Source organism: Nicotiana tabacum, chromosome 12, assembly GCF_000715075.1.
Source record: "Nicotiana tabacum cultivar K326 chromosome 12, ASM71507v2, whole genome shotgun sequence".
NCBI lineage: Eukaryota > Viridiplantae > Streptophyta > Magnoliopsida > Solanales > Solanaceae > Nicotiana > Nicotiana tabacum.
The window spans coordinates 42,726,484-42,752,336 of record NC_134091.1 but is presented as its reverse complement, the minus strand read 5'-3'; the positions used below and the strand labels follow the sequence as shown (position 1 = coordinate 42,752,336).

General features: G+C 34.8%; 3 protein-coding genes and 1 non-coding gene across 6 annotated transcripts; 2 read left to right on the top strand and 2 right to left on the bottom strand.

Moving 5' to 3' along the window:
• Window positions 1-804: 804 nt before the first annotated feature.
• LOC107809796 (signal peptidase complex subunit 2-like) lies at window positions 805-7,953 on the top strand. The gene is made up of 5 exons (XM_016634489.2): window positions 805-999; window positions 1,119-1,270; window positions 2,216-2,297; window positions 7,413-7,555; window positions 7,666-7,953. Exons 1-5 carry the CDS (start codon window positions 898-900, stop codon window positions 7,760-7,762), a joined length of 576 nt encoding a protein of 191 aa, XP_016489975.1. The 5' UTR covers window positions 805-897; the 3' UTR covers window positions 7,763-7,953.
• Window positions 7,954-8,439: 486 nt separating this feature from the next.
• TRNAG-GCC (transfer RNA glycine (anticodon GCC)) lies at window positions 8,440-8,510 on the top strand. Its single transcript has one exon. It is a non-coding gene; the product is annotated as a tRNA-Gly (tRNA).
• An 84-nt stretch (window positions 8,511-8,594) lies between these two features.
• LOC107809794 (uncharacterized) lies at window positions 8,595-12,007 on the bottom strand. Its single transcript, XM_016634486.2, has 10 exons — window positions 11,819-12,007; window positions 11,657-11,718; window positions 10,900-11,019; window positions 10,686-10,785; window positions 10,512-10,592; window positions 10,351-10,400; window positions 10,099-10,249; window positions 9,969-10,025; window positions 9,049-9,170; window positions 8,595-8,970 (listed from the first exon to the last, which is right to left on the bottom strand). The coding sequence occupies exons 1-10, from the start codon at window positions 11,879-11,881 to the stop codon at window positions 8,766-8,768; spliced, it is 1,011 nt and encodes a 336-aa protein (XP_016489972.2). The 5' UTR covers window positions 11,882-12,007; the 3' UTR covers window positions 8,595-8,765.
• Window positions 12,008-15,154: 3,147 nt separating this feature from the next.
• Window positions 15,155-24,243, bottom strand: LOC107809798 (type IV inositol polyphosphate 5-phosphatase 3-like). Of its 3 annotated transcripts, none has more exons than XM_075226402.1 (11): window positions 24,009-24,243; window positions 23,779-23,935; window positions 23,576-23,641; window positions 22,485-22,557; window positions 22,271-22,375; window positions 20,896-21,763; window positions 19,562-19,746; window positions 18,150-18,258; window positions 17,395-17,537; window positions 16,435-16,669; window positions 15,155-15,480 (listed from the first exon to the last, which is right to left on the bottom strand). In XM_075226402.1, exons 1-11 carry the CDS (start codon window positions 24,042-24,044, stop codon window positions 15,457-15,459), a joined length of 2,001 nt encoding a protein of 666 aa, XP_075082503.1. In that variant the 5' UTR covers window positions 24,045-24,243; the 3' UTR covers window positions 15,155-15,456. The 3 variants fall into 3 exon arrangements, with proteins under 3 accessions (XP_075082503.1, XP_075082504.1, XP_075082505.1); XM_075226403.1 differs by having other exon boundaries at window positions 23,779-23,890; window positions 24,009-24,226; XM_075226404.1 differs by having other exon boundaries at window positions 22,188-22,375; window positions 24,009-24,030.
• Between the last annotated feature and the right edge of the window lie 1,610 nt (window positions 24,244-25,853).

Genomic DNA, 25,853 nt, shown 5'->3' with positions numbered 1-25,853 from the left:
AAATGGAAACTATATCCTATTATGGCACACCTATCTACCGAGTTGCAAATATTTCTAGGAAACTACTAATTAGCCACTCAAAAACTGTTTAAAAAGAACAATCATTATGTTGTTTCATACCTTTTTCTCGAAACATTGTGTTACAAACTTAAAATGCAAATTTATTGTTAAGAAAAAGAAGAGTGTCTTTATTTTCAGTTACATAAACTGTTTTATTTTATTTAAAAGGTTTTAGTTGGTTTCACTTAAAATAGGTGAAAGTCATTCTTCTTCTTACTTAGAGTCTAATTTTAGATATTTGAACATTTAACCTGAAAAATTATATATTATTTCATCTTTTATATCGCCGCAATCAAACATATCACTGCACATGTCTATGGAGTCTTTGGGACCTTCAAAATTGAAAAAGGAGTTGTATTAATATTATAACACATCTTCTACAAAGTATATTGTTTTATAAAGTTATAATTCAATACTGAGATTTGCATCTGAAAGTTTGTATTATTAATGACTATCGAGACACATAGTTTTAACTAAACCATCTTTGAATTTCCACTAATTTTGTGTTTTATTTAGACAAACATCAATTTGATATTTTTTTCACTTGCGAGAGAAATTCATAACCAAGGAGTAATTAATGTCAATTCAAGTCAAATAAGTTAGTTATCTATCTAAATCTGGATTTGCTTTAATTGTTTAGTAGTACAAACAAGTCCCCCTTTCAACACTATTACCTAAATAACCCTTGATACACGTCACATGCAATTACATTCCTAAGACCCATTTTGTAATTTCATCTATCGTCATTTCTCATCTCCTCTGACTAACAATAGCAAGACAAAAGAAAAACTTCCAGACAAACCCTAGTGAAAAACGCAGAACCAAAAATCAGAGAAAATGGCTTCCACCAATCAAACACCCACAAAGAAAAACCCTAAGAAAGCCAATCTTTTAGATCATCACTCTATCAAGAACCTTCTCGATGAGTCAGTCACTGAGGTAACTCAGTTTTTTTACCCAAGATTTGTAGATGTTACATATATATGTTTAAGGAATTGAATTGAATTGAATTGAAGGTTTTTTTTAATGCTGATTTTGTTTAATTATGTGTTAAATAGATTGTGACAAGCAAAGGGTATCCAGAAGATGTGAGATTGAGTAATGTAAGGTTGTTGATTGGGACAATTATCATAGCAATTGCTCTTGTTGCTCAATTCTACAAAAAAGAGTTTCCTGCTAATCGTGATTTCCTCATTGGCTGCATTGTGTTATATCCTTTTTTGAATTTTGGTTTTGATTTTGATTTTATTGTCCTGTTAATTATCTACTTTTATTGTTTGTTTGTTTGCTGTGATGATTACTGAGTATCGGAATGAAACAGATCCAAATAGAGCGGAATGGATATAGGGATTTATATAACATGCCCTGACTAATTTGTGATTGAGGCGTAGTTGTTGTGTTTTCGTTGATCAGTAAAGGAATATAAACATATTGGACTTGTGACCTCAAGCAATTTTTGAGCTCCCTTTGCCACTACTAGGGGATTCCAAAGTTGAAATATACACGGAAAAAAAATCGTTTTGCCCTGTTTTCCGGTGAAGGGGATTCAATTGAAACCCCTTCCTTGGCTGTTGGCTCCACCACTGGCTTATCACTGAGGAAGAGTAGAAAAATCGAAAAGAAAAAGAAAACAATTTAATTCGGGGCCTGCTTGCTTGGGAGTTGGACTCTTTTTTACATTGTTTTATCAATTTTGCGGATGACATCTGTTTCATTCATCATAAATACTGTTTGGTTTGCCGTGACAAAATTATTTTTTTACTAATAACCACTTATGTTTCCAGTGGAATTTTTGATAACCATTCTCCAGTGGAATTGACAATTGTAACTTGATTATTTAGTAATTGCATATTTAAATTATTAAAACGAGTTTCAAGATCTAGATGACCGTGTTCCTTAATGTTCTAATGAATAGTCACAATTTAATAGCCATGGTTAAAGAGGGTTGAATTTTTTTATGTGAATGCTCATAAATGAAAGCGATAATGAAAGCTACTACACGTTTTGATGCATGATGGTTGAAAAGGTATGCATTTGAAATTCTTTGTACATATTGGGAGTTCGATTGATGGAAGTTTTATGACGCTTGAGATATTTTTTACTTTTAGTATGTGAAACTTTTCCTCCAGCTTTGTTGTATCCTTGACTATGGCACGTATATCCTGTTCAACGTGATATTGCAGCTGATTATCCACACAAAGGAAAAGAATGCTATTTTGTTCACCTATCCTCCGGAAGTAAGTTGTCCATCAACATGCCTTTTTACCAGCATTAGATATATTTGTGAAATTGCAACATGTTAATAAGTTTTTGTCGTCCGTTAATTGAAGTTGTGAATTCTAACATTTCTTTTCTGGAGTAGCCACTGATGAATGCACTGATTTTTTCTTGATGAATGTGCTTATTGGAAGTAGAACTTAACTACCGATTAAAACAGGTGGTTTAGATGTTAATCTAATACATTTTCAGTCTATTTTGAATCGTCAAAAAGTTAGGCTGATGAATTTTCCTGGAAATATTATGCTTTATTGAGTCGCCCACTTAATCTTTGATTGCTCTGGGAAAAGTATTTCAAAACTAAGTTGCTGAGAATTCCTTTTTGCCATCAAAATCATTTCTTGTTTTTTTCTTGGCAAACAACTGCAGACGAAACAATATGAGGTCCATGGCAGTCTGCTACGATGTTTCATTCTATGTAGTCCTGTTATTTTGGTGGTTATATGAGTTTGTTCAGTTTTAACCTTCCCACAATCTTGTGCTTCGTTAAACATATTACTACATTAAGCTCAAAATTATACTACTGGTGCATAACTTTCTGTTTTTTAATAGACTAATAGCTTTTTGTTTTGTCCAATAACATTGCTACCCAGTCAATATCTTAAGCATTCTACTAACATTTCTTTTTTATGTGTCTTATAGTTCATAATAAAACCTTTAATCATCAAGACATTATCTCCAAATCCCAACTTTATTATCATTATAAATTCTTATCAAAATAGGAGAGGAATCAACGAGAACTGTCAACTCTCGGGCCCTTTGATTCCTAGCTGCACCTTTGATGCATACAGCATACTACAACCTTTTTTTTTCCACACACCATTACAAGATAGAAAGACGCCTATTTAGAGGTATATGAATTCTTTCATAGAATAAATTAGAATGTAGTGGGTGAATTGGTTGTGATAACATGTGATTATGAGTTGGTGGATAATTATTTGACCTTTAGTGCATTATTAAGTGGGTAGATAATGGGATTAGAGATCCTATAACCAGATTTAATTGGATAAACGAATCACACAATGACTCGTTTTAAAATGCGCTGTTCTACTTACTTTATATGCCTTCCTTATGGCGTGAATGAAAGACTCGTGGAGGTTGAGTTTATGAATTCTTAAAGAAAATCTGTAGCTCGTCTGAATGATTTGGGTTACAGGATCACCTTTTGACAGTTGTGCTAACCAATAATGCTCTTACGATGAGCGTGCTTATTCTAAAAAACACTCATGAAAATCGAGATAACATAAGGCCGTCATGTGCTAGCCAATAATGCTTATGTCAACTTATTGATTATTATGTGTAAGCAGTGATAGTTCATTTCTTATAAGCAGTCATAGTTTAATAGCTTGTTTGGCCAAACTTCTCCAACCCGAGAAGCACTTTTTTTTGCCTTTTTTTGAAAGTTGAAGTGTTTGACCAAGCTTTTGGAAGGAAAAAAAAGTTATTTTGAGGAGAAGCAGAAGCAGTTTTGGAGAAGCAGAAAAAGTAGTTTTCTCCAAAAGCACTTTTTGAAAAACACTTAGAAGCAGTTTTTAAAAGTTTGGCCAAACACTAATTGCTGCTCAGAAGTGCTTTTCAAATTAATTAGCCAAACACAAACTGCTTTTCACCAAAGTGAGAAAAAACACTTCTGATTTTTGCAGCTTGGCCAAACAGGCTATAAGTCTGAGACCACTACCGACTCTGGAGTAAAAATTATTGTTTCCTAAGTGGAGGTTCAATGCAGAGCACACCTTCATTATGAGTAATAATCTTCAACTAGTAACTCTCTTAATTTTTTATATGGGAAAAGGTCCAGATTTGTCCCTCTACTTTCGGAAATAGTCCACATTTAGCCTCCGTTATACTATTCGAACAAAAATATCCCTACCATTAGCAAACTTATCAGATATACCCCTTACTCTAACGGATGTCCCTACCCATGTTCTAAAATGCCACCTCGATGCCATGTGTATTTATTTTCCAACTTTTATTAGAATAAATAACCAACCCACTTTGAAAAAGAAAAGAAAAAATTAACCAAACCCACTAAATTATAGTCTACTCCTTCCCATCTGTAACAAAAAACCACCACGCTGTAAAATCTAAGTTCTTCAAAGAGAAGAAAAACACAACATGAATTTCAAATTTGCCATAGATTCTCAGAAATAAAATCTATGCAGATGCAAAGAATTGAGTCACTAGGAATTATTGGGAATGACAAGGAACCCTACTTGGATTCAACTCTATATACGGAGTTGTTATGCTTTTCTTGAAGAGAATTAAAATTGAAAAGATGAGTCTAAATAAAGAAGTTCTATCACAAGGAAAAATAATCTGCTCTAAAACGTTAGGTATTTTTTTTAAAAGAGTTTTTCTTGATATTCTTCGGTATTATTTTAGCATTTCTATGAAAAATTACTTTTTTGAGGAAGATTTCATAAATCTTGGGATTTCCACTAATTGATATTTTGGGATCTTTGTATTTTAGATTGGAGTGTAACATGGAAAGTGACTGGGTAGGGAAAGTAGCAAATTTGGAAAATAGAACTTTTTTCTAATGAGAAACTGGAAAATAATTTTTCTAAACTGTAAAAAGAATAAAGCATGGGTGGTTTTAATTAGAAAAAACCTAACTTAATTAAAGTCGTAGAATCTGCAAATTATTTTGAAAGTGTGAATGTGAACAATGATGCCTGTCAAGGTAAGTTGCTTTGATCTGATTTTGCTCACAAGATGAGCCTTCTTAATGATGAGGGAACAGTAAACCTCTCCCCTAGGGATGCTATTATCTGGGTTTCTTTGTTTTGATTTCCTTTTTTGCTCCCATTCTTTAGTGAATGGAAAAAAAAGCGAGAGTGAAAAATCTAAAAATTTAATGAACAGATTTCAAATTCTGACTATTAGGTGGTGAGGTGGCATGCCACGTGGAGTCCACCTCACCCAAATGTCAGACTACGTGGTGCAACGCTGGACCTTCATTAGGGTAAGGGGCATACGTGATAAGTTTGCTAATGGTGAGGGTATTTTGTCCGAATAGTATAACGGTGAGGGTATTTTTTTTCGAATAGTAAATCGGAGTTTAAATGTAAACTATTTCAGAAAGTAGAGAAGTAGAGAGGTAAATTTGGCCCTTTTCCCCTTTTATATTAAAATGAGTGGAGAACAGTGGAGAATATGCATTTTAATATTTTCCTTTTCCTTTTACTTTCATGTTGTGTATATCAGAAAGATTGGTTTTGCGCATCTGAACAGTGTTCTGCTCGTCAGAAACATCTCAATGGTTATAGATGACTTCGCTGAGCACTTACTGTCCCTAATCTTTTTCTTCTCTAGATGGGATCTTGTTTCTCTGGTACCTCCCTTTGATGTCACTTAATTCTTTATTCTTGGTGTTTCTTCAAGTGGAGTTCCTCTCTCTCTCTCTCTCTCTCTCTCTCTCTCTCTCTCTTGAATTTTGCTGTTACTTCCATTGTGTAGTCTCCAGCTTCCACTTGGTCTTATAGTTCCGAGTTAAACAGAGTGATAGGCTCTGGTTTGAGGAGCAAAAAAGGTTAGAATGAGGAAAGAAGATGGGTGCTATCAGTGATCGTGTACTGAGGCGGGCTTAATAGATACGTTCTACTAATGCCACTTTTCTGACTGGAATGACCTTCTGAGTTTTAGACATTCAACATCAATCTCTTCGTATATCTTCATCATCCTTGATGTTCATAGTTTCAGTGAAATACTGCCACCTATTTATATTGGAGCTACCTTCTTGAATGCTTGTTGGGATGAGGAATGGACTTGAGATAAAAAAACAGACCACAGATTTGCCCTCATCAGCGTTTCTGGGAGCCTGATATTGCATGTTGCTTTCTCTAGGATTGTTGTTTACCTACCAAAAAGGGAGGTCAACGCTGTTTGTTCTATTTTGTCTAGGTGCTTCCAGGGTTTATCGTGGTGGGGTCTCACTAGTCACTAATGCACCTCAAATCTTTTTATCAAGATTCTTTTGCCCCAATTCCCTTTGTATTTCCTTCCTAGTGTCAGTTCACTCAATATAAAATGCTCTATTTTCTAGTGGTGAAATCTTCGTCTAGTAGCACATTGTGTTTCAGACTTCAAATCTGGTGTGCATCTTTTGTTTCCTTTCTTAGTCTTTATCTCGATCTTCGTGTCTCGCAACTCTTTCATCTGGCAGCATACCGTGTTCAGACCTCACATCTGGTGGAGCCCCTTTCTTTTCTTGTTTTTGTCTTCTACTTTTTTCTTTCCTAGTGTGAAGTCATCAATTATTATTTCTTTCTTTTCCTCCCAAGTGTGAAGTCTTCATCAGTATTTCTAGTGAGAAATCTCCGATAGCTCCTCATCTGGCAGCACAAGCTTCAAATTCTGGTAGATTTTCATTTTATTTTGTCTGTCTTTTTTTCTAAATATTATTTATGGGAACTTACGTGCTCCTTTCAAGTAAGTGGTACACTCTAATGAGTTGCTAGAGGCTTATATGCTGCTATGAAGAAAGCATGAAGGACTGCCTGCTTGTCATTTATTCTCTACTATCTACTAGATTTTGTTATGTTGCTTTTAGTGGTGAATTTTGAGGTTACTGCTCTTCAAGTATGTTAATGCCTGCAGTATTCTTTCCAATATATTTAACTGTCTTGTTGCTTGCAATATACTTCAGCTATAGTCAACTCATATCTGCTGCGGTAGTGTTTTTAGATCTTGTGACTTTTGCGACGCTTACGTGTTCTTACTTTAGCTGAACCTGGTGAAATGTGAACACCATAGGCTTCTGCTTCTCCCGAAGATTTCTGTGTAATCAATCATATCACCTGCATAGATTTTTGTTGAGCCTCGTCTTACAGCATCTGGAGGCTCAGTAGTTATGCTACTTTCGATCATCTGGCAAACTCATCTACCCTAATAAAACTGTCATTAATCTTATGTCAATTGGAGACACAGTAGCTGAAATAACAATCTATTGCCTGGTCAATCTCGTACTGAATTTGTTGCAGTTTGGCACTGAATTTCTTCTCTCTGCTCAAATTCCGTTGATGCAACTATTAGTTGGATGAAGTAGTTTGCTCATAAAGGATTGTTTGTGACAGGGATCTTTTAACAGCACTGGCTTAATCGTCTCTTCGAAGCTGCCTAGGTTCTCTGATAAGTACACACTTACAGTAGAGACTGCTGATCCCAAGTCAATTTCTGCAAAGCCAAAAGTGGAATTTACCAAGAGCGTCACACAATGGTCTCTTTCTCCCTCCCGTTCTCCACCCCTCTTCTTTTTCAAAGAGGAAAATAGTATAAAAGGGATTTCATGAACTGAACGACTTGATTATGATGATTTACGTTTTGCAGGTTTACCAAGGATGGAGTTCTTGTGGAGGGGCTATTCTGGAAAGATGTTGAAGCCTTAGTAAATGACTATGCTAAGGAACACAAAAAGAGCAAATAAATGCAATGTCAAGATATATTTTGTTAGGGATCTTGGTGATGAGATTGAAAATGTCGGTTAATGACACTTCTGGATTAATATCATTCAAATCATTATCGAAGCAAATTGATCCATTTTCATTGTTGAATTATAGTCCATTGTTAAAAAAATAATGGTCACTTTTCTTCGATAAAATGAATGTTAGTCATGAACATATGCTTTCTTGCCCTACCCTCCTGCACTTGTTATTGACTCGGTTAGACACCTCTAAAGATAAGAAATCGATGACAATGTAATCCGGGTGTTGTAGTTGTTTTGATTCGAACTCTACACACATCTATGAGACCAAAGTCTTGTAAACACACACTCTTTCTCTCTCTACTTTGTTATTTTACTTTTACATATTAATCAAATGAAATTATAATAATTTAATCAAAGTCTCTCATAGATCTAAATAAGAATACTAATGCTGAAGTGGATATTTACATTCAAATTTCGTACTTGATGCGCAAGTACTTTTAAAAGATGAGCCGAATGTAAATAGCTTTAACATTAACAAAAATCACTTTGTAAATGGTTTAGCCAACCACATAAGCATATTATTAGAAAAAAATGGCTAAATCAAAAAAGAAAAAAAGAGATGACTGCAAGAGCATAAGCCCCGTTCAGTTAGCCCAGCGAATGGGATAACAACAAGTGCACCAGTGGTCTAGTGGTAGAATAGTACCCTGCCACGGTACAGACCCGGGTTCGATTCCCGGCTGGTGCAAATTTTTTTCTTTTCCTTTTTGGTTTGTTTTTAGCATTCTTCAATATCATACATTCAAGAAAAAACCTTTACCTCACAACATTGTTAACATAAACTCCCAAATGTTAAAATATAAATCACAAGAAATGCTCATCCTACACAATCAAAAGAAGAAAAGATAAATGATTCTATGTTTGAGGAGATCACAATCCTGTTCTATAAACTATAAATAATTTCTGGATTATGAATTAGGATTCACTGGGGAAATATGTATAATCATAAGTCGGCAAAAGATCTAAGTTTCTCGATTATGGAGTCTATAGTGGAATGGGAGTTGTTGGTGCCTGTGAGTGGCAGATGTTTAGGTGCTTCAGCTCTATCAAAATAAAATTGTCCAGAAACCAACTTCTCTTTTGGTTGTAAAGCCAACCAGATTACTGTATCTGCACCTTCCTCACTACTTCTAAGTTTTCCTTCAAACCTACAACACATCATCAATAGTATCATCTTTTAGAAAGATAAAAGGAATTCATAAGGGAGTAGTGCTCTATCCACTTACGATTTTGAAAAATCCGGCAAACTCTTGGATACTCCAGGCGTTTCGGCCCACCCTGGATGCATGGAGTAGAAACCTACACCTTTATCCTTGTACATTTCAGCCCATTTTTCTGTCAATGCAACCTGAAATGAAGATAGGCAACTCTATTGAGATAATTTAGGTGGAAAGCAAACAAGATAGGGACAGACATTCCCAGATGTATATGTTTATTGAAAGATCACGATATGCATATCCTTGACTTCCTTCGTATTCACACTAGAACAAATGCAAACACAACACAAAAAAAAAAAAAAAGTAGAAAAGGAAAGACGCATATTTGGCAAGACCAAGTAGCAAAACTTTTAGTTAGTTCCAAATGATAAAATGAAGGGGGAACATTGAGAGATAAAATTCTCTATAATTTTCCACAAGACTTAAAAAGTCTCATTCATCAACTAATTTCTATAGAGAAACCATATGCTTGGCATTGCACAATTAGGTTGCGATTGAGGTAAAGGCCTCCATGGGATCAACAAATCAAATCAAATCCAATTTGCTGTAAGATAAAAATGAAAAGATGGTTGTCTAGGAATGAGGGAGAGAAAACTATTTGTTTTTGAATTTTAGAAGTAACAGAGACCTTAGTCATCTAAGCGGAAAATGGCATCTCCATATGCTCTTTAAGACATCACGAAGGAGCTTACTGTTCAAAATACTCAATAGCTTTACACCACATAAACGCTCAACTTTTTACACGAGGAAATTAGATGACTAATAGATTTGGTGAATGAAATTAAGGGAGGTAAATCACCAATTTCTCTTGGATCTTTAATTAGATGAAATCAGAAAATTAGTAGAAGCATTTGACAGTAACATATATATAGCTGTCATTAGTAAACCTCTTAGAAGTACCCGTTCTCAAGACAAAATATTTAATGTACCTGAACTCTCTTGTTCCGAGCATACTGTTCCACCCCATCAAACTTGTTACCACTAAACTGCAAATATAGTTTATCAGAACATAGTCAACCGAGCAAGATCGATGTATTAAGAAATTGGGAATAAAGTTACCTGTAAATCGGTTGTCAGTGGAGCTGTGTACATCCCCCCAGAGGCAACTGTGATAACACGAGCATCAGGTGCCGCCTTCTCAAGGAGAGGTAGCATCAACTCTGTCAAGGTGTAAGTGCCAAGAACATTGGTAGCAAAACTCAGCTCATATCTGTTGTTAAGATAATAAAAGGATATAAATTAACCTTTGAACAGATCCCCAAAGAGAGTATTATTGAAAGCTTTAGAAGCACTAAACACGAGCCTGCCTACCCTTCTGGAGTGATGACACAATTTGTTTCAAGCAGGCCAGCATTATTCACCTTGTCATATAAGAAAAGATGAAACTGGTCAGAAATAATACAAATCATTTAACGAAGAACATTAGACGGTGTCGGTGGAAAAAGGTTCCCAGATGAAGAAAGGTACACTACCAGGACATGGACCGGCACATCTTTTGAACAAAATCTAGAAGCGAAGGATTTGACATCACTGACTGATGAAATGTCACAGACCTGCCAGTTTCGAAACAAATGTAACCCATAATCAAAACTTCAAAACAAAATATCTCTACTTGCACCAATTCAGATAACAGAAGTAAGAACTACCTCCAAGTAAACATTTTTGTTTCCAGTGATTGAGTGAATTTTGGTAAGAGCGGCCTCTCCCCTCTCCTTATTACGGCATAACATGTAGACAGTCGCCCCACTTGAAACATTCGAAGTCAAAACTGTTAGTAATACTTAGATCAAAATATTGTTCTTGTATCGATCTCTCAATGCCAACTCCATAAGAATGAAGAATTGAAGGCAGGATAAGCACCGTGAAGCGAGGCCTTCAGCAGTTGCAAAACCAATGCCGGAATTTGCACCTGTGACAATGCAATTCTTCCCTTCCATTTGAACTTGCATATCCTCTGGCTTAAACTTTTTCGCGTGTTCCCTAAAATTCAAATGGGGCCAGAAATTATATTCTTTTTCCATTGAAATCCTCGACGCATAGAAATTCCCAGACATAGATTCCACTTATCAAATAGTTTTAATCGAAGGGAAAAAATGGGATCTTGATCACATAAACAAATTATCAGTTTAAGATTCGTGATCAATATTAATCCTTTTCTACATATTTCCTTTTTAATTCTCCAAGAACAAGTTTCTTAGGAAAACAATAATTTACAAATGACACATTTCCACTACTCATTACTGTTCTCCTGTGCAAATCTGCTGAAAACTGTTTTTTTAGCCGATGGTCCTTCGGAAACGGCCTCTCTACTTCCGTAAGGTAGGGGTAAGGTTTGTCTACAATTTAACCTCCCGGACCCCACAATGTGGGATTACACCGGGTATATTGTTGTTGTTGTACATCTTTCCACTACAATTTCCAATTCACCAAATGCTAGAGAAGAGGAATTATCAGCTTGATTCTCATAACCAACAGCCAATAACAAGATATAGAATAATGAGTAACAAATCATTATCAGTAATCTCCCCACGTTGAAACTCATAAGCAAAAGGTAAATGACAATTACCCACTTCAAAGCAAGCACAATTTATATTCCAAAAAAAAAAAAGGGACTTACGCAAAACCAGACTTTGTGAAATTCATATAGCCATAAATCCCAAATGCCGTAGCTCTCAATGCCTGCAGATGGGAAACATAGTGATCAGAAACAGATTAGAGGAAAGAAGATAAAATTGTTTTGAAAAAAGAAGTGAAATGAAAAAGGTATTTATTTCTTTACTTTGGCAATAAACATGATGAGAATTGAAGTGGAGATACGAATTTGAATTTCAAAAGTAAGCATTTAGCAACTGCTTTCACTTTTCATTTCATATTTGTACGATTTTTGTACAATTGAGTCTGGGAGTTAACGTGTGGTACTTTGTTGTGCTTGCTACTGGGCTTGTCTTGTTCCACGTACACCATTATCTTACCGCGATTTTCTTCCTTTGGCCGTAGACCTTTTTTTTGTTTAAGGGTAAATTCACACACAATAATTTTACCCACATAGTAATAAGTAACTAGTTATCTGGGGGAGAAAAGGAGCGACATATTCAATCAATTTGATTGGAAGAAGAATTTACATAGTAATAACTGTAAGTTAATTAAGTTCCTAAACGATGAAGATGTATTTGATGCTTCCTCTAACTCAGATTGATTGTTAGTCTAATTCATGTTTAGATCAAAAGCTTCTACCCCAAGCACACATAATAGAACGTAGACAGTCAAGTAAAATCCAATCTAATCCTCACTTTTTTATTTTTTAAATGTTCCGTCCTTTTATATTTCTTTTAATTTTTGGAGAAATTTTATGGTGTTCTACTAAAATACCATTAATTTACTAAAGGCCGAATACCTAAAAAAGAATCTCATAAACTTGCCACGGATTATTAATTACAACCCTAAACTATTCGTGGTCTTAATTACCCCCTTAACTTGGCCTTTTGAGAGCCATTACCCCCTGGACACTTATATGGCAAAGAGTGTGGCTCTTTTAAGCACGTGGGAGTGAAGAAAAATTAAAAAATCAGCTTCCAAATAGGTTATTTTATAAATTTTAATTGTCATATTGTCATATATAATGATTTATTTGTTACAAGTACGTATTTCTTCTTGCTTCATCTTAAGATACAATGTGGACTTTACTCTAACTTCTATTATTTTTAATTTCTTCTAAGATATAATGTTTATTTGTTCCAACTGTATGTTTTTTTTTGGCCGAATTTGTAAAACGTTTGATAGGAACTCCATCATTTTAGCCAAATAAAAAACTTTTAGCAAAAATAATGGAGTACCAGTTGTGTATATTTCCTATTTTTTTCTTTATATATAATGTCTATTTATTTTAATTGTGTATTTTTATTTTCGAATCAAACTAATAAAAAAAATTTGGCCATAACTCCATTATTTTTTACCAAATGAAAGAAGTATAGCCAAAATATTGAACTTGCAATTGTACACTCTTTTTATTTCTTCTTTTGATGCAACGACTATTTATTTCAACTGTGTATTTTTACTTTTTCAGGTAAAATATGTAAAAAAAAAAAAAAAATATTTTTAGAGCACCATAATTTAGATCTATATAAAGAATTATAGCCAAAATAATAAATTTCAAACTATGTATTTTTTATAATTTTTAAGATGCCTTAACTATTTATTTCAATTGTATAAATCTTTATTTTCAGGTCAAATTCAAAAAACGAATAACTAAAACTTTATTATTTTTAGCCAAATAAAAATATTGGCCTAAATAATGTAGTTCTATCCAAGTTTTATTATAAATTTTATTCGAAAACAATTATCTAAAAAAGTAATATACTTAAAAAGGTAAAAATATATTTTATTTTTCAAAAAATGCCACATAGACAGAAAAATTCACTAGCAGGCGAATGCACGCCACTTTCCTGGGATGAGATCATCCAAGGGGGTAACAACTATCGGATAACCAAGTATAGGGGGATAATTAAGACCATAGATAGTTCAAGGATGTAACCAATAATGCGTGCCAAGTTTAAGGGGGGTTTAAGGTATTTTGCCTTTACTAAAAAAGTGAACCTCCTGATAATGTTGCTCATAGAAACTAAGGGTCCACCAAAGTATATAGAGAACCAGGTTCTCTATTAGTTCCCACAGAACACACACACACAACAGTGAGTAAATAACATAATAGAGTTTTACGTGGAAAACTCCCAACTCACGGGATTAAAAACCACGACCTACACTCTTAGAATTTCAACTTCACTATTGAGCAAACTTCAGATTACAACTAGCTGAATCATAAATGAGGTTGTACGCTCCTTTGGACATATCTTGTCCTTAATGCATTAATAGATGACTGTTTTGGATGAAAAAAAATATATTACGAAAACTAAGGGTTTCCGATTTTGTAGGGGGAATTTGGCTAAAATTTGCTAACAAAATTCCAAGTGAGGAACAGATTTATTCTTTTCTTTCTTTGCAAGAACCAAAATGTTCTTCACTTTCATTCTTCTTTTCAAATCTTTGGAGAGGAGTTGGACCCATAGTTGGAAAAGGGAAAGAAAAAAAGATTGAAATTTGAACATCTAATGTGCAACCACCAAAATTACAATCTCGCTAGTTTGCTGAGAGTGGTCGCAATTAGACAACATAGAATAGAACGAATATGAAAATTGAATAAGAAATCGTAATCTCTCTAGCTCAATCCTTCAACGTACACAGATAATAGCTCCTAAAGAGTAATGTTACTGAAATAAAAGTAAACGAGTCACGTCCTCTTCTTTTCATATCCGCAAAGAGACAATTCAACCTAGTAGGAGCCATTTATAGCCATTCAAAGACTTTGGATTCCAGAATTTTCTAAAATAATTCAGTTAAAATAATATGACAGTTGTAATGTTCCAATACAATTTTGACTATGAACCAGTTATTTAACTTAAGCCTGGATTTATATCTGTAAAACCCTACAAAATTGCGAAAAAATATTTAACTATGAACCCAGAACTCAAACAAGGTTATGAGCTCATTGGTTGGAACCATAGTCCTAAACGAATTTAAATTTTGGATACACCTTTGCTTGGGCGCTCAATTAGGTACGACCTCTCTGTCAAGTGATATGTGTTGCCTGCCGTGACTATATATTCGTACCTTTGAGTTTGTGAACCAAGAAAAGAAGCCAGAAAGCCACTAGTTTTCTTTCCTTTCTTCTTCTCTTTTTGTTTTTCGCATTTCTGAATCTTCCTTTTTGTCTTTCAAGCCAAACATGGTTACTGTTAATTCCTTGAGAAGACTTACCTCGATGCACAAAACATGTGCAGAATTTATAGTGGGCATAGTGCTCTAGCCTCTAGGATTCTATTGCCTCCACAAGATTTCAGGATTTGTCACTGCACCAGTTAATTCATCATGAAGCAAGAAATTAAAGTTTCTGTAGTAGTGTGCACAGTAGTAGGAAAGTCCAACTTTTTGTCCAATTCTTAATTTGCAGAACAGCAGCAACATATAGGTAAGATCCTTCTATTTTTTTGCTAGATTTTAAACATCTAATAAAACATAGATAGAAAAAAGAATACCGTGCTTCGGTTTGTAGAGAATGTTATTTGTCAGAAAACCTGAGAGCAACATTATTGCATACATTAACAATTTGCTATACACTGCTTAACAAATTCATGCTGGAAAAGCCCAGACTAAGAAGGAAGACTACAAAAATGAGCTCACTCACTTAGAAGTCTGAACAACAATAATATACAGTAAAGATGCATCAACTAAACACAATATACAGCGTCAAGGGTGAAGAATAAAAAATCAAAATAATATATGCAGAATCGTTACTCATGAAAATTCACGAGTCGTGGATCGTCTATCTTGCAGCCGCTTCAACTGTCCCCGAAGAAACAACTTTTAGCGCATCCAATAAGAATCGTCCTATTTCAGCAAAAAAGATTATTGTCAAGAAAAAAATGTTAGAAATCCCTAGCAATTTCACCATAAGCTTTCACTGGCAACCATCAAAAGCAATATATTTGTCAACATTGATGTTTCCAAAGAAAATATGATTAAATAAAGAACTTAGGATCACATCTTGCTTTCTTGATTGCTATAAAAATGTACCGTGTATATAGTCCTTTCGTATCACCAAGCTACTTCCTGATGCATCACACATTCTGTATTACTGCTAAAATTCTTATTCTTTGTACTTGCAAGTCAAAGTCTAAGATTTTTTTCTTATGATTTATTTCACTTTTGGAAGACGCACATATCTACCACTAATATCTCAATTATGCAATATCTGATTCTACAAGTTTGGACATCCATTGTCTTTGTAGCATCAATCAATTTTTCCAAAAATATCACAAAACTCATACCATCATAGGTATACCTCTATGCCAGAAAAGAAAAAAAATAACTCTTATCAGATAATATTGTGATACCAAAAATAAAATATTGTGACTAAACACCAAAATCAAATAACGCCAGGACTGATAATAGTTTTCTGTAAAGTCATCATACTGCATCCATAATTGTAGCATTTTCTCTATACCATTTTCTCTTTCTAGTTTGACAACTCCGGAAGTTCTAAAATCACATGGTGACACTGCCTCCTATCAGCCAATCAACTATACTTCAATCTTAAATTAGTTGGGGCAGCTGAGATGGCAAGTATTTCATTTAACCAAGATAACCATCTCGTATAATTTCAAACCCTCAAGACTGCAAAGTTAAATACTTGTACAAAATTAGGGGACTATAACTAATAGAAATGACTTCTTTGGTTATAGTGTCCGCTGACCCTATATCTGCTTCAGGGACAAGATTTGTTCGAAACGCACACACGGCTTTATGCTTTTGAAAATTAAAACATATAAGTCGCAAACTAACCTGCTCTGAAATGAATCGACTCATTCCACTCTCTCTTCCCATATCTGTAACCATTTCCTCCTTTTCAATTTCAGCATCAGTAAAAGTGAGGGCCCGTTGCAACTTCCTTGGGCTAAATACCTCAACCTCTACCATATATGTGGCAGAGACAGGTCGATGATCTGAAAACTTAAGTTCAGATCTCCCGTAACTCAGTAGCCTTATCCCCTTCCCGAATGATAGAATTCGATCACACCTGAAAAACAAGAAATATTAAAATATTGCAACTATATAGTATTGGTTGTAAAAGAATTGGGAAGTTGAAATTTTCAGTGTGATGTTAAATAGAGAAAAATTAAAATAGCTCGAAATAGCTTGCTTAATCTTGAGTTACTGATCCACAACATATGATTTGCCAATCTGATGAGAGAACCTGATGGTCGAAGGATGGGCATCACTTGGAGAGAGATAACAGAAAATGGACATTAGAATGACAGGCTTATTACGCATAAGCAAGGGATTGCAGTTGGTGTTATGCAAACTTCAATTTAGCATGGTCAAACTTCAGTTAAATACCAAGGTGCTAGCATTTGACTATTTTCCTCACACTTGTTGACCAATTTCCTCCCTCCAAAAAGTTGGGACTTTCAAACACCTTTAAATGTTGCCTAGGCAGCTATTCCATAAATTTCATTTAGGGTACATATACAAGTTATGGTGGGAAATGCCATTATGTGGTATTCTCATACCACGAGACATATATTGATGACAATATTGGATGAATATGTTAGTGCCGCAGGGTAAATATAGATATAAGGTGAATTATTTCTTCCTTTTGTCAATAGCAGCATAAATATATTGATCTGCAGGGTATCATAGATTACAATTACGCCGAAACTTTAAGAATTGTACACAATCAAACACTAATCGAAGTGAACAGCCAATAAAGCTCTTGAACTAACAATATTAGTAGATGCATACCATGCTGGATTACGTCTCCCGGCCTTTGGATCCTCTCCGCAATACTTCTCTGAGTTTACTTCATATTTATAAGTCGGCGGAAAGTTTAAAGTACCTTCAGACCACCCATCAAATGCACGACCTTTCTTGAACTCTTTGCTGAGCTGCAAAAATAGGAAGATGTATGTTATCATCACAATGTAAAATTGCTTAGTCTCAATTTCAAATCAATTAAAACACGTATAAAGGTCGGCTTATATTTAATTTTCTCATGGACATTGCCATTTCAGCTATGCTCTAAAAAGGATTGTTAACAGTGATAACTAATTAAACTACCTACTTGTAATAATGCATGCCTTCTTCTTTCTCTCTATTTTATCATCATTAAGAACAGTTCATCAAATGCAAATCATAAGTCACTAGCTGCGGAGATTAAAGTAGATGTCTGTTGCCCACCACCTCTCATTGGAGATACACAAGCACAACACAAGAGAAGTTACTTTTTGGGGTGGAATAGGGAACTGGAAGATCATATACAATGTTCATGGAAGGTAAAGATCAAGAATAAAACATTTTCTGCAGAAATCATGCAGTTATCCACACAAAAAACATCAACAGGTTGCGACTTCTCAAACTAACACTAAATGGAGTATAAGAGGGTGAGACTGCAAGTGTGTGAGTAGCCTATCAGTCAACCAGGAACATTGACTTATCAGAAATCCAATCGACAATGAGTGAAAAAGCAAGCGTTTGTGGTTAAGAGTATCCACATTTACCTGATCGCTCTCAATTAACTGACACCAGTCCTTTTTTGATATCAGCTCCCTTGTTCTCTCATACGACAAATTAATACGATAATTAAGATCTCCCAGCCAGATTATTCGCCTGCAAGTGTATAAACCTGTCATTAATCTGAATCTTTCAGGAATGAGATGAGACTAAAGTCTAGAACATCAGAAGGACAGTACACGAAAAGCAGTAGTGTTCTGATAATTAGCAAAGGTCAGTACATGGAAACTTGAATTTAGTTTTAGATGAATAAAAGTCAATAAAACCTCAAGTGCTATCAACAGATTCCAGTCACAAGCTGCAAGAAGTGTGAAGGCATAGGCTACACAAACATAATCAGCACCAGAGAGTTTATACAATTGCACGAGAATTGCAAAGGAATATCAAGCTATTCAGATCTGATCCTGAATAAAATACACAAGGATTGAGTAAAACGTTTCTCAAACACATGATGTTCCAAAGGTATGGTGAAAGCTTTTTGTACATGTTTGCTGGTGTAGAAGCTGTAAGGCAGCATCCAAGTGTAAAAGAAGCATATTGTATTGATAATTAGAATAGATTCGTAGACCAGGTCGACTGATTCATTTTAAATTTAAAATATTTCTATAGGGTCTTTTCCTATTCCTTCTATGTTGCAGGGTTAAAACCAAAAAATATTTGTTGTTTTCTCACGTTTTCGATAAAACCTTCTCGTAAAAGTATTTGAACAATATTTTCGGTAACATTAGTAGATGCTATTAGAACCACCCTTTTTCGATCCATATCAGCATTTCGTATAGAAATCATTATCTCAGCAATAGTGTCCCTACCCATGAAAGGTTTTCCAAATTGAACAATGAGTTAGATCTATGAGGATAAGACTAGGTGCACCATATAGCATTAGGGCGCCACTGAACCAGGGGCAGCCAGTGGATGAGATGGAAACATAAATTGTTCCAGGATTTAAAAATCTTTTCCTTCCCCGTGCCTCCAATAAACAATAACCTTTCCAAGTAACCAGGATCACTGAGACCTCTTTTCACTATTATGAGCTAAATTCTTCAGTACGTGGCTCTCTATCTTTTCAATAAGCTGTTCAATACGTGGCTTGAGTGGGACTACTGTAACACAGGGATGTCGGGCATACTTCTATTCTGTTTAATTGTGTTCCAGCCACCGACTTTCCAATTCAATTTATAAAGAGAAGGAGAATTGCAACATCAACTAACATATTGTTTTCCTTGAGAACTCTCCCTAGAGCTGTCCCCGATGAAAGTCACAAACAGAGAAAAACAAATGCAAATACACTTACTAAATCAAACTTGATGGAGGGGGCAAAATCCATGGCGATAAAAGAGAAAGAAATGTTATAATTTGTAGATATAACAGAAATGCTTGCTTAATAGGCAAATACACTCACTCATGATCATGGATGCTCTTAGGAAGTCCGATCCTAGAGAATGCATTGAAATGTGTTCGTCGATGAATTTCATGGACATCAGTGTTTCTTTTGACTGCATCTGCCTCCTTCTCACCCGATGTTAGGTGAGAACAGATAAAGCAAAAGAAAGTCTGATATATAGACATGCTCACAGATACTGATCCCTGAAGAGAAGAGTAAGAGATGAGTAATATACAATTTTCTGCTGGTCATTTCTTTAAAAAATTATACTTATCAGGAAAAAAGAAAAAAAAGAAGTAAAGAGTTAGCAATGAAATACAATAAAATACATGTATTTTTCCATTTAAGAAAATGAAATTCTGATGAGTTTTCAATAGCATCTACCATATTAGGATTAGTGTTTAATAGTGTCATCAAAAAGCGTAGAAGCAAATTTGTAAAGCACATGAAATTATCCAAATTTTATTTTAAAGACGAGCATGCAGGGAAAACCTGCTAAGTACTGCAATTTCATCACAAAATTGAAAGTAACCAATTTTCACGTAAGGTCTGGATTATTTCTGTCCAGTGTAGTTTGTCACAAGTTGAATAAAGAGTTGATGTTCCTCTTTCCCTCCTTTAAGTTAGACCACATTTTCTATTTCGTCCACCGAAAAGTTTGACCTATATCCTTAAAAGGTAAACTGAGTTATGCATGGAAAAACAAAGTTATATTTGCATAGTTTATCCTATTTGAATGGTAAATACTGTATATATTGCTCACAAGGTTATAGGAAGTCCATTGCAATTTTAAAATATAGAATCACCGCTCAGCACACAGATAACTTATTGACAGCTGTTAAATCAGGAGTCAAGTGACCTTTTATCTATCTGTTTGATAACTGCGTGAAATGTAACGATATGGTCCAACTATAGGATTTCATTTAAATTATTTCCTATCTAAGATCATTTTGGTGCAAAGGAACCAAATAATGCAAGAAACTAGACATAGATTGTGTATAGGGCATCATTATAATTTCAAAAATCTGCAGCAATTGTTGTTTATGCAATATAATATAATGCTAATGTCCTTCAAGGATTAATAGATACGTTTGACAGGAAACGACCATCAATAACATCCATGACATTATGATTATCCTAAGCAGCTGTTGAAATTCTAATCCCTTGATCATTTAGATGTGCTTTTCCGTTTACTGACAAAACTTTGAAATGCAGTGCAACATATAGCAATAAAAACTGATAGGGATGTTTCTTGCACTTCAACTATTAAAATTGAAGTCTGAAATATGTCATTTCTTTCAAATAGCTTTCAAAAGCAATCCACCAAAAGCTGAAAGTTTTGAAGAACAAACCTTGTTACCTATGAAGCCCATTACGCCAACACCAACTGTATCCACATTCAAATTCTGTATATGCTTTCGTAGGCTCCTACGAACCCATACGCTAAGAAAAACTCCAACCATTTGCTTGCTTACAATCCTCACATAAGATGGTTTTCTTTTCCGATTTATCAAAGCTTCAAGGTCTAGTTCCGCGAGCAGAGTTGCATCTGATTGTGTTCTATTTGGACCATTAGCATTCAACTTAAAAGAACTGTAAGTTTTAAAAGATTTAGAAGCTTTGAATGATTTCATAGGTTTAAAGGAATCAGGTCTTTCTGAAACATGCTGGCCCAAAAGATCCAACGGTCGCTCTGGCCAGCAAAGACCAATTCTCTCTGTCCCACTAATTGTTTTTGTCAATTTTTTTGCAAACTGAGCATTTGATTCTCCTGCTTCTTCTTCTTCATCCTCATCTGGTCTAAAGCAATATAGCCTGTCTAGCCTCCTTGGAGAAGAAAATTGCCTTTCAAACTCCTCATTGATTGGGTTCAAACTCCAAGTTTTGTTCAAAACAGCTACATCATTTTTCACAATGGTACCATCCCTGGTGACTCGTCCATTCTTGATTTCAACAAAGTCACTGGACTCTTCATTTATTGGAAAAATTTCCTCCTCGCTACCACTGTCAGATTCAAAGGCAATTTCTTCTTCTATATCAGGGGCATCTTCAGATGGCTTAAACCTTGATGGTGAAGGAGGATCACTAAAGGATTTAAACTTATTCACTGGTGGGACTTTATTCAGACTTTCGCGAATGATGTCCTCCCAAACTGAAATGGGGCGGCTATCTTCAGCACCAAAGATATTGCCAGCATTTAATGGTATAACTTCCTGAAATCTGTTTATGCAAATAGGGGTTGTTAATATAACTGAGAAGCCTAAAAAAACACTAAAATATCAAATTAACTTCTGATGTCTGAGACTCTGAGCGATGCATGGGGTGTACATGAGATTGGATTTTTACCATCTAAAGGGACATGCATCCTCAATGAAATCATGAACCTGACGGTAGGTAAAAGTTCAAATTTAATGGAGAGGAAATTAGTTGTAGAACTGGACAGCAGATTTAACTTTTAATATCATTGGTAAAATAGATGAACCATGTGAAGCGGTTTAGACCAAAAATTTAATAGCATCTCCTTAACTTTCGACATCAACAGAGAGTGGTTACTACCTCCCCTCCCCCCCAAAGAAAGAAAAACAAGAAAGCAGTGGCTGGTGACATGCCAGTGTAAAAATCATTCTGCTCGATTGTGCACTACCTATGTTGTGTGAAGAGCAATGTACAACACTCTTTATGCATAAATTGCGCTTCTGGACGTCACATACAAAGAGAGAGATGTACCCAATCACATAGATGTCAGCAGGCTCATTAACATCCAACCAGCTATCAAGTTCAAGATTTTCTGAAGGAAATTTTCCAGCAACATTCCATGTGCCAACGCATACCCTTGAAGCAACAAACTCGGTGAAGTTTACTGGCTAAACAAGTATAATGCTACAAGCCAATATGGAAACTGTATTTTTTGGAGCAAATAATTAAAGCAAAAGATGCATACTTAATTTCCTTCGTGTTAATGTACTGTGCCCTAAATGTTTCTGACTTTCGTCTTCTTATCCTGGGAAGAGCATCTGAGACACAAAAGATAAAAACAATATAACCAAGTATAGAAATGAAAGTAGGATTGAAGTAATTAGATAAGAGAATAGTGGTAACATTCAAGACGACGTACCAAAGAATCCAGATTCATGAATAACAATTTTAACAAGTTTAAACCTTGATTCTTTGCATGTAAATGTGAATATTCAACAAGCCATTACATCGTATTTTCGGTATCCTTCTACCATTTCCCTTAAACATCAAATTCTGAACACTTGCACCAATAAGATCCTTTATAAAATCTTAATTAGTACTCCCTTTGTCCCATCCTATGTGAAACATTTACCATCTGCAAATCAAACATAACTCTTTTTTCGGGAATCTTAGTAGTCCAGTTGGTTGGCTACCTAAACTTTCACCTTGTTGATGAAGATTTGATTCCCCACCTTGTAATTTCCTCCCCATTTCCCCTTCTCCTCCCCTTAAGTATAAAAAGTTTTTAAAGAAAAAAAACTCCTTTTCACTAAAATGATTTCATATACTTTTTACATATTAGTACCTATTAGAATAGACCCTTGTGGTCCGGCCTTCCCCGGACTCCGTGCATAGGGGGAACTTAATGTACCGGGGTGCCTTTTAACCTATTAAAAAGTGAGACTAGTACATGTACATTTTACATTGAAAAGAAATCCATGTCCCAGTCTACACTGAAAAATCAATAAGGACTCAATCCCTTCCAACTAGAAAGGGTAACTCGGTGCACTAAGCTCCCGCTATGCGCGTGGTCCAGGAAGGGCCGGACCACAAGGGTCTATCGTACGCAGCCTTACCCTGCATTTATGCAAGAGGCTGTTTTCACGTCTCGAACCCATGACCTCCTGGTCACATGGCATCAACTTTACCAATTACGCCAAGCTCCCTTCCCCTTCCAACTAGAAAATCACCAAAAAAGTGCCTATCATACGAAGCTGCCGAAAAACCTACCAACTCAGAAAATTGAACATTTTGGATATAATTGGAACTAAATTGAGCAACAAACAATTCTAATACCGTTGATATCAACTTGGCTGCCTTTGGCATCGTTCAACCGCGACTGCCTCGGCCAGTCACAGAGTTCTACAACACAAAACCACACAGAGCAGAATTAGCAAATCTAAGAATTCAACTTCTTACAAAAAGAAGAGATTAAATTGAACACAGTACAACACAATAATACACATAAAAAATGCTTAAGAGGGAAAGACGAAACTAACCTTGTTCGGGATCGGAGCCGGAGCCGGAATCAGAGTCAGGGTCAGCACTATAATCGGAATCCTTAGCACTAATATTGAGCCATTTGCGCATCACCACTCGCGGCCAAAAAAGCTGTAGGCACGTGCAACCGAAACACAATATTTCAGCCCAACTTCTCTGCAATTCTTCATCAGTGAATTAAGGAAACCAAAAAAACGGAGAAAAAAATAAGGAAGCAATTTGTAATTACCTGAGTTTGATGCTGTTGCCTTGAGCCGAGTTTCATATTTTTTTCTTTTATTTTGGGAGATTCAAAGGAAAAAGGCTATGGAGGAGAATTAGTAGAAGAGAATTAGTTGAAAAGTTTTAGTGAAAAAGTTAGAAAAAAGAGCTTTGAATTGAAGTAAAGAAAGAAGAAAAATGAGGAATGGGTTAACGAGTAACGAGTAACGACCACTATATGGAGTCGTGGAAATTGCAACGGTATTGAGCTGTATAATAAGTGATTTATTTTTAAAAAAAATTGTTTTTATTGTTTTTGTTGGGTGGAGGGTTTTGACTGTCCGATTAAAAATAAGAGACATTAATTCAATTAAGATAATTTAATGAGGTAATAAAATAAGTAAGAAAGATTCGAGGAGATTAATTTAATGAAAAATACTTGTGGCTTAAAATGGTTAGTGACATCGAAATGAGATTTGATTAATAATTAACTCAAGATCATCAATGTCAGCGTGAAATGTTAAAATCATACGCCCGTAAGACATAGCGGTAAAGTAGAAATTTGTACTAGTATACCACATATGCCATTAAAGAAGCGGTCCAATCTAATTTGAGTTATCACTAGTTAAGTTATCAAATTAATATATTGATGAGTGAAGTTAAAGTTGTTAAAAATAAAATATATTTATTCAATTTAGGTAATAACACAACGTAATGAGAAAAAATGTATTGAGGAAAGAGAATTGTCTCAATTAAAGCACCAATAGACTTTCTGACCACCGATATAAGTGAACAATGTTGCGGCACAATTTAGGCAAGATTAACATGTTTATTTGCCAACCTTCTAAAATCAATTAATTTTTAAAAGTACTTTTTAAAATTAAAGTATTTTCGGGAAAAATAATTTATCTTTGACAAGTAATTTAAAAATTATTTTTGAACAACAATTAGTATTTAACCAAGATTTTAAAAATACTGTATTTTCTCAAAAGTGATTTTAGAAAAATTATTTTTTCTGCTTCTCAAAAAGTGCTTCTAATTTTACTCAAAATCACTTCTTTTTTTAAAAAAAAATTAGCCAAACGCCTTAACTTGAAAAAAAAGAAGAAGCCCTATTAGCCACACACACAAAAAAATTTTTTTTGATAGGCAAACTAAAATGAAACAACTTTACTGTCTATTTGTTTAGTGGAGTTATATTCTAATTGTAAAAAATATAATTAACACATAAATCAAATATACATAAGAGTTATGCCATTTCTCATACCCATAAGGAAAAGAAAAAAGGGTAAAAGTTCAATGGCTTTTAAGTATAAATATATACCACGATTTATAACATATAGTATATTTTTATACGACTAAGTTTGTCAAAAAAAGGTCGGTATCTCCAATTATTCTTTAAATCTAAGTAAACTCATAATTGAAGTGGTCCTTTTGACGTGAGGATGCACATGACTACTAGTGCCACTTGGACGGAAAGAACATTGTTTTTTTGTTTTTCCTTTGTGTTCTTTCTCTTTCCTTTTGAGAGAAGAAAGAGTCACGATTCCACCTATCCATTTGCTCAAATAATAATTAAGTAATAAAGATGTTTTTGTACTCATTATGCTATTTTGTCTCGCTGAAAAGGGTGGTTACTGATAATTTTAAAATCGAAACTAACTACGTAGAATAATGCCTTGGTTCAATAAAAAGGATTGGAGATAGAAAAAATAGCTATAACATATTCAGGGGCGGACCCACATGGTGTGAAGAGATTCAGTTGAACCCGCTTCGTCGAAAAATTATATTATGTATATTGATATATTATATTTAACGGAGGAAAATTACTACTATAAAAAAATGTTTGAACCCGCTTTAACACAAACATGCT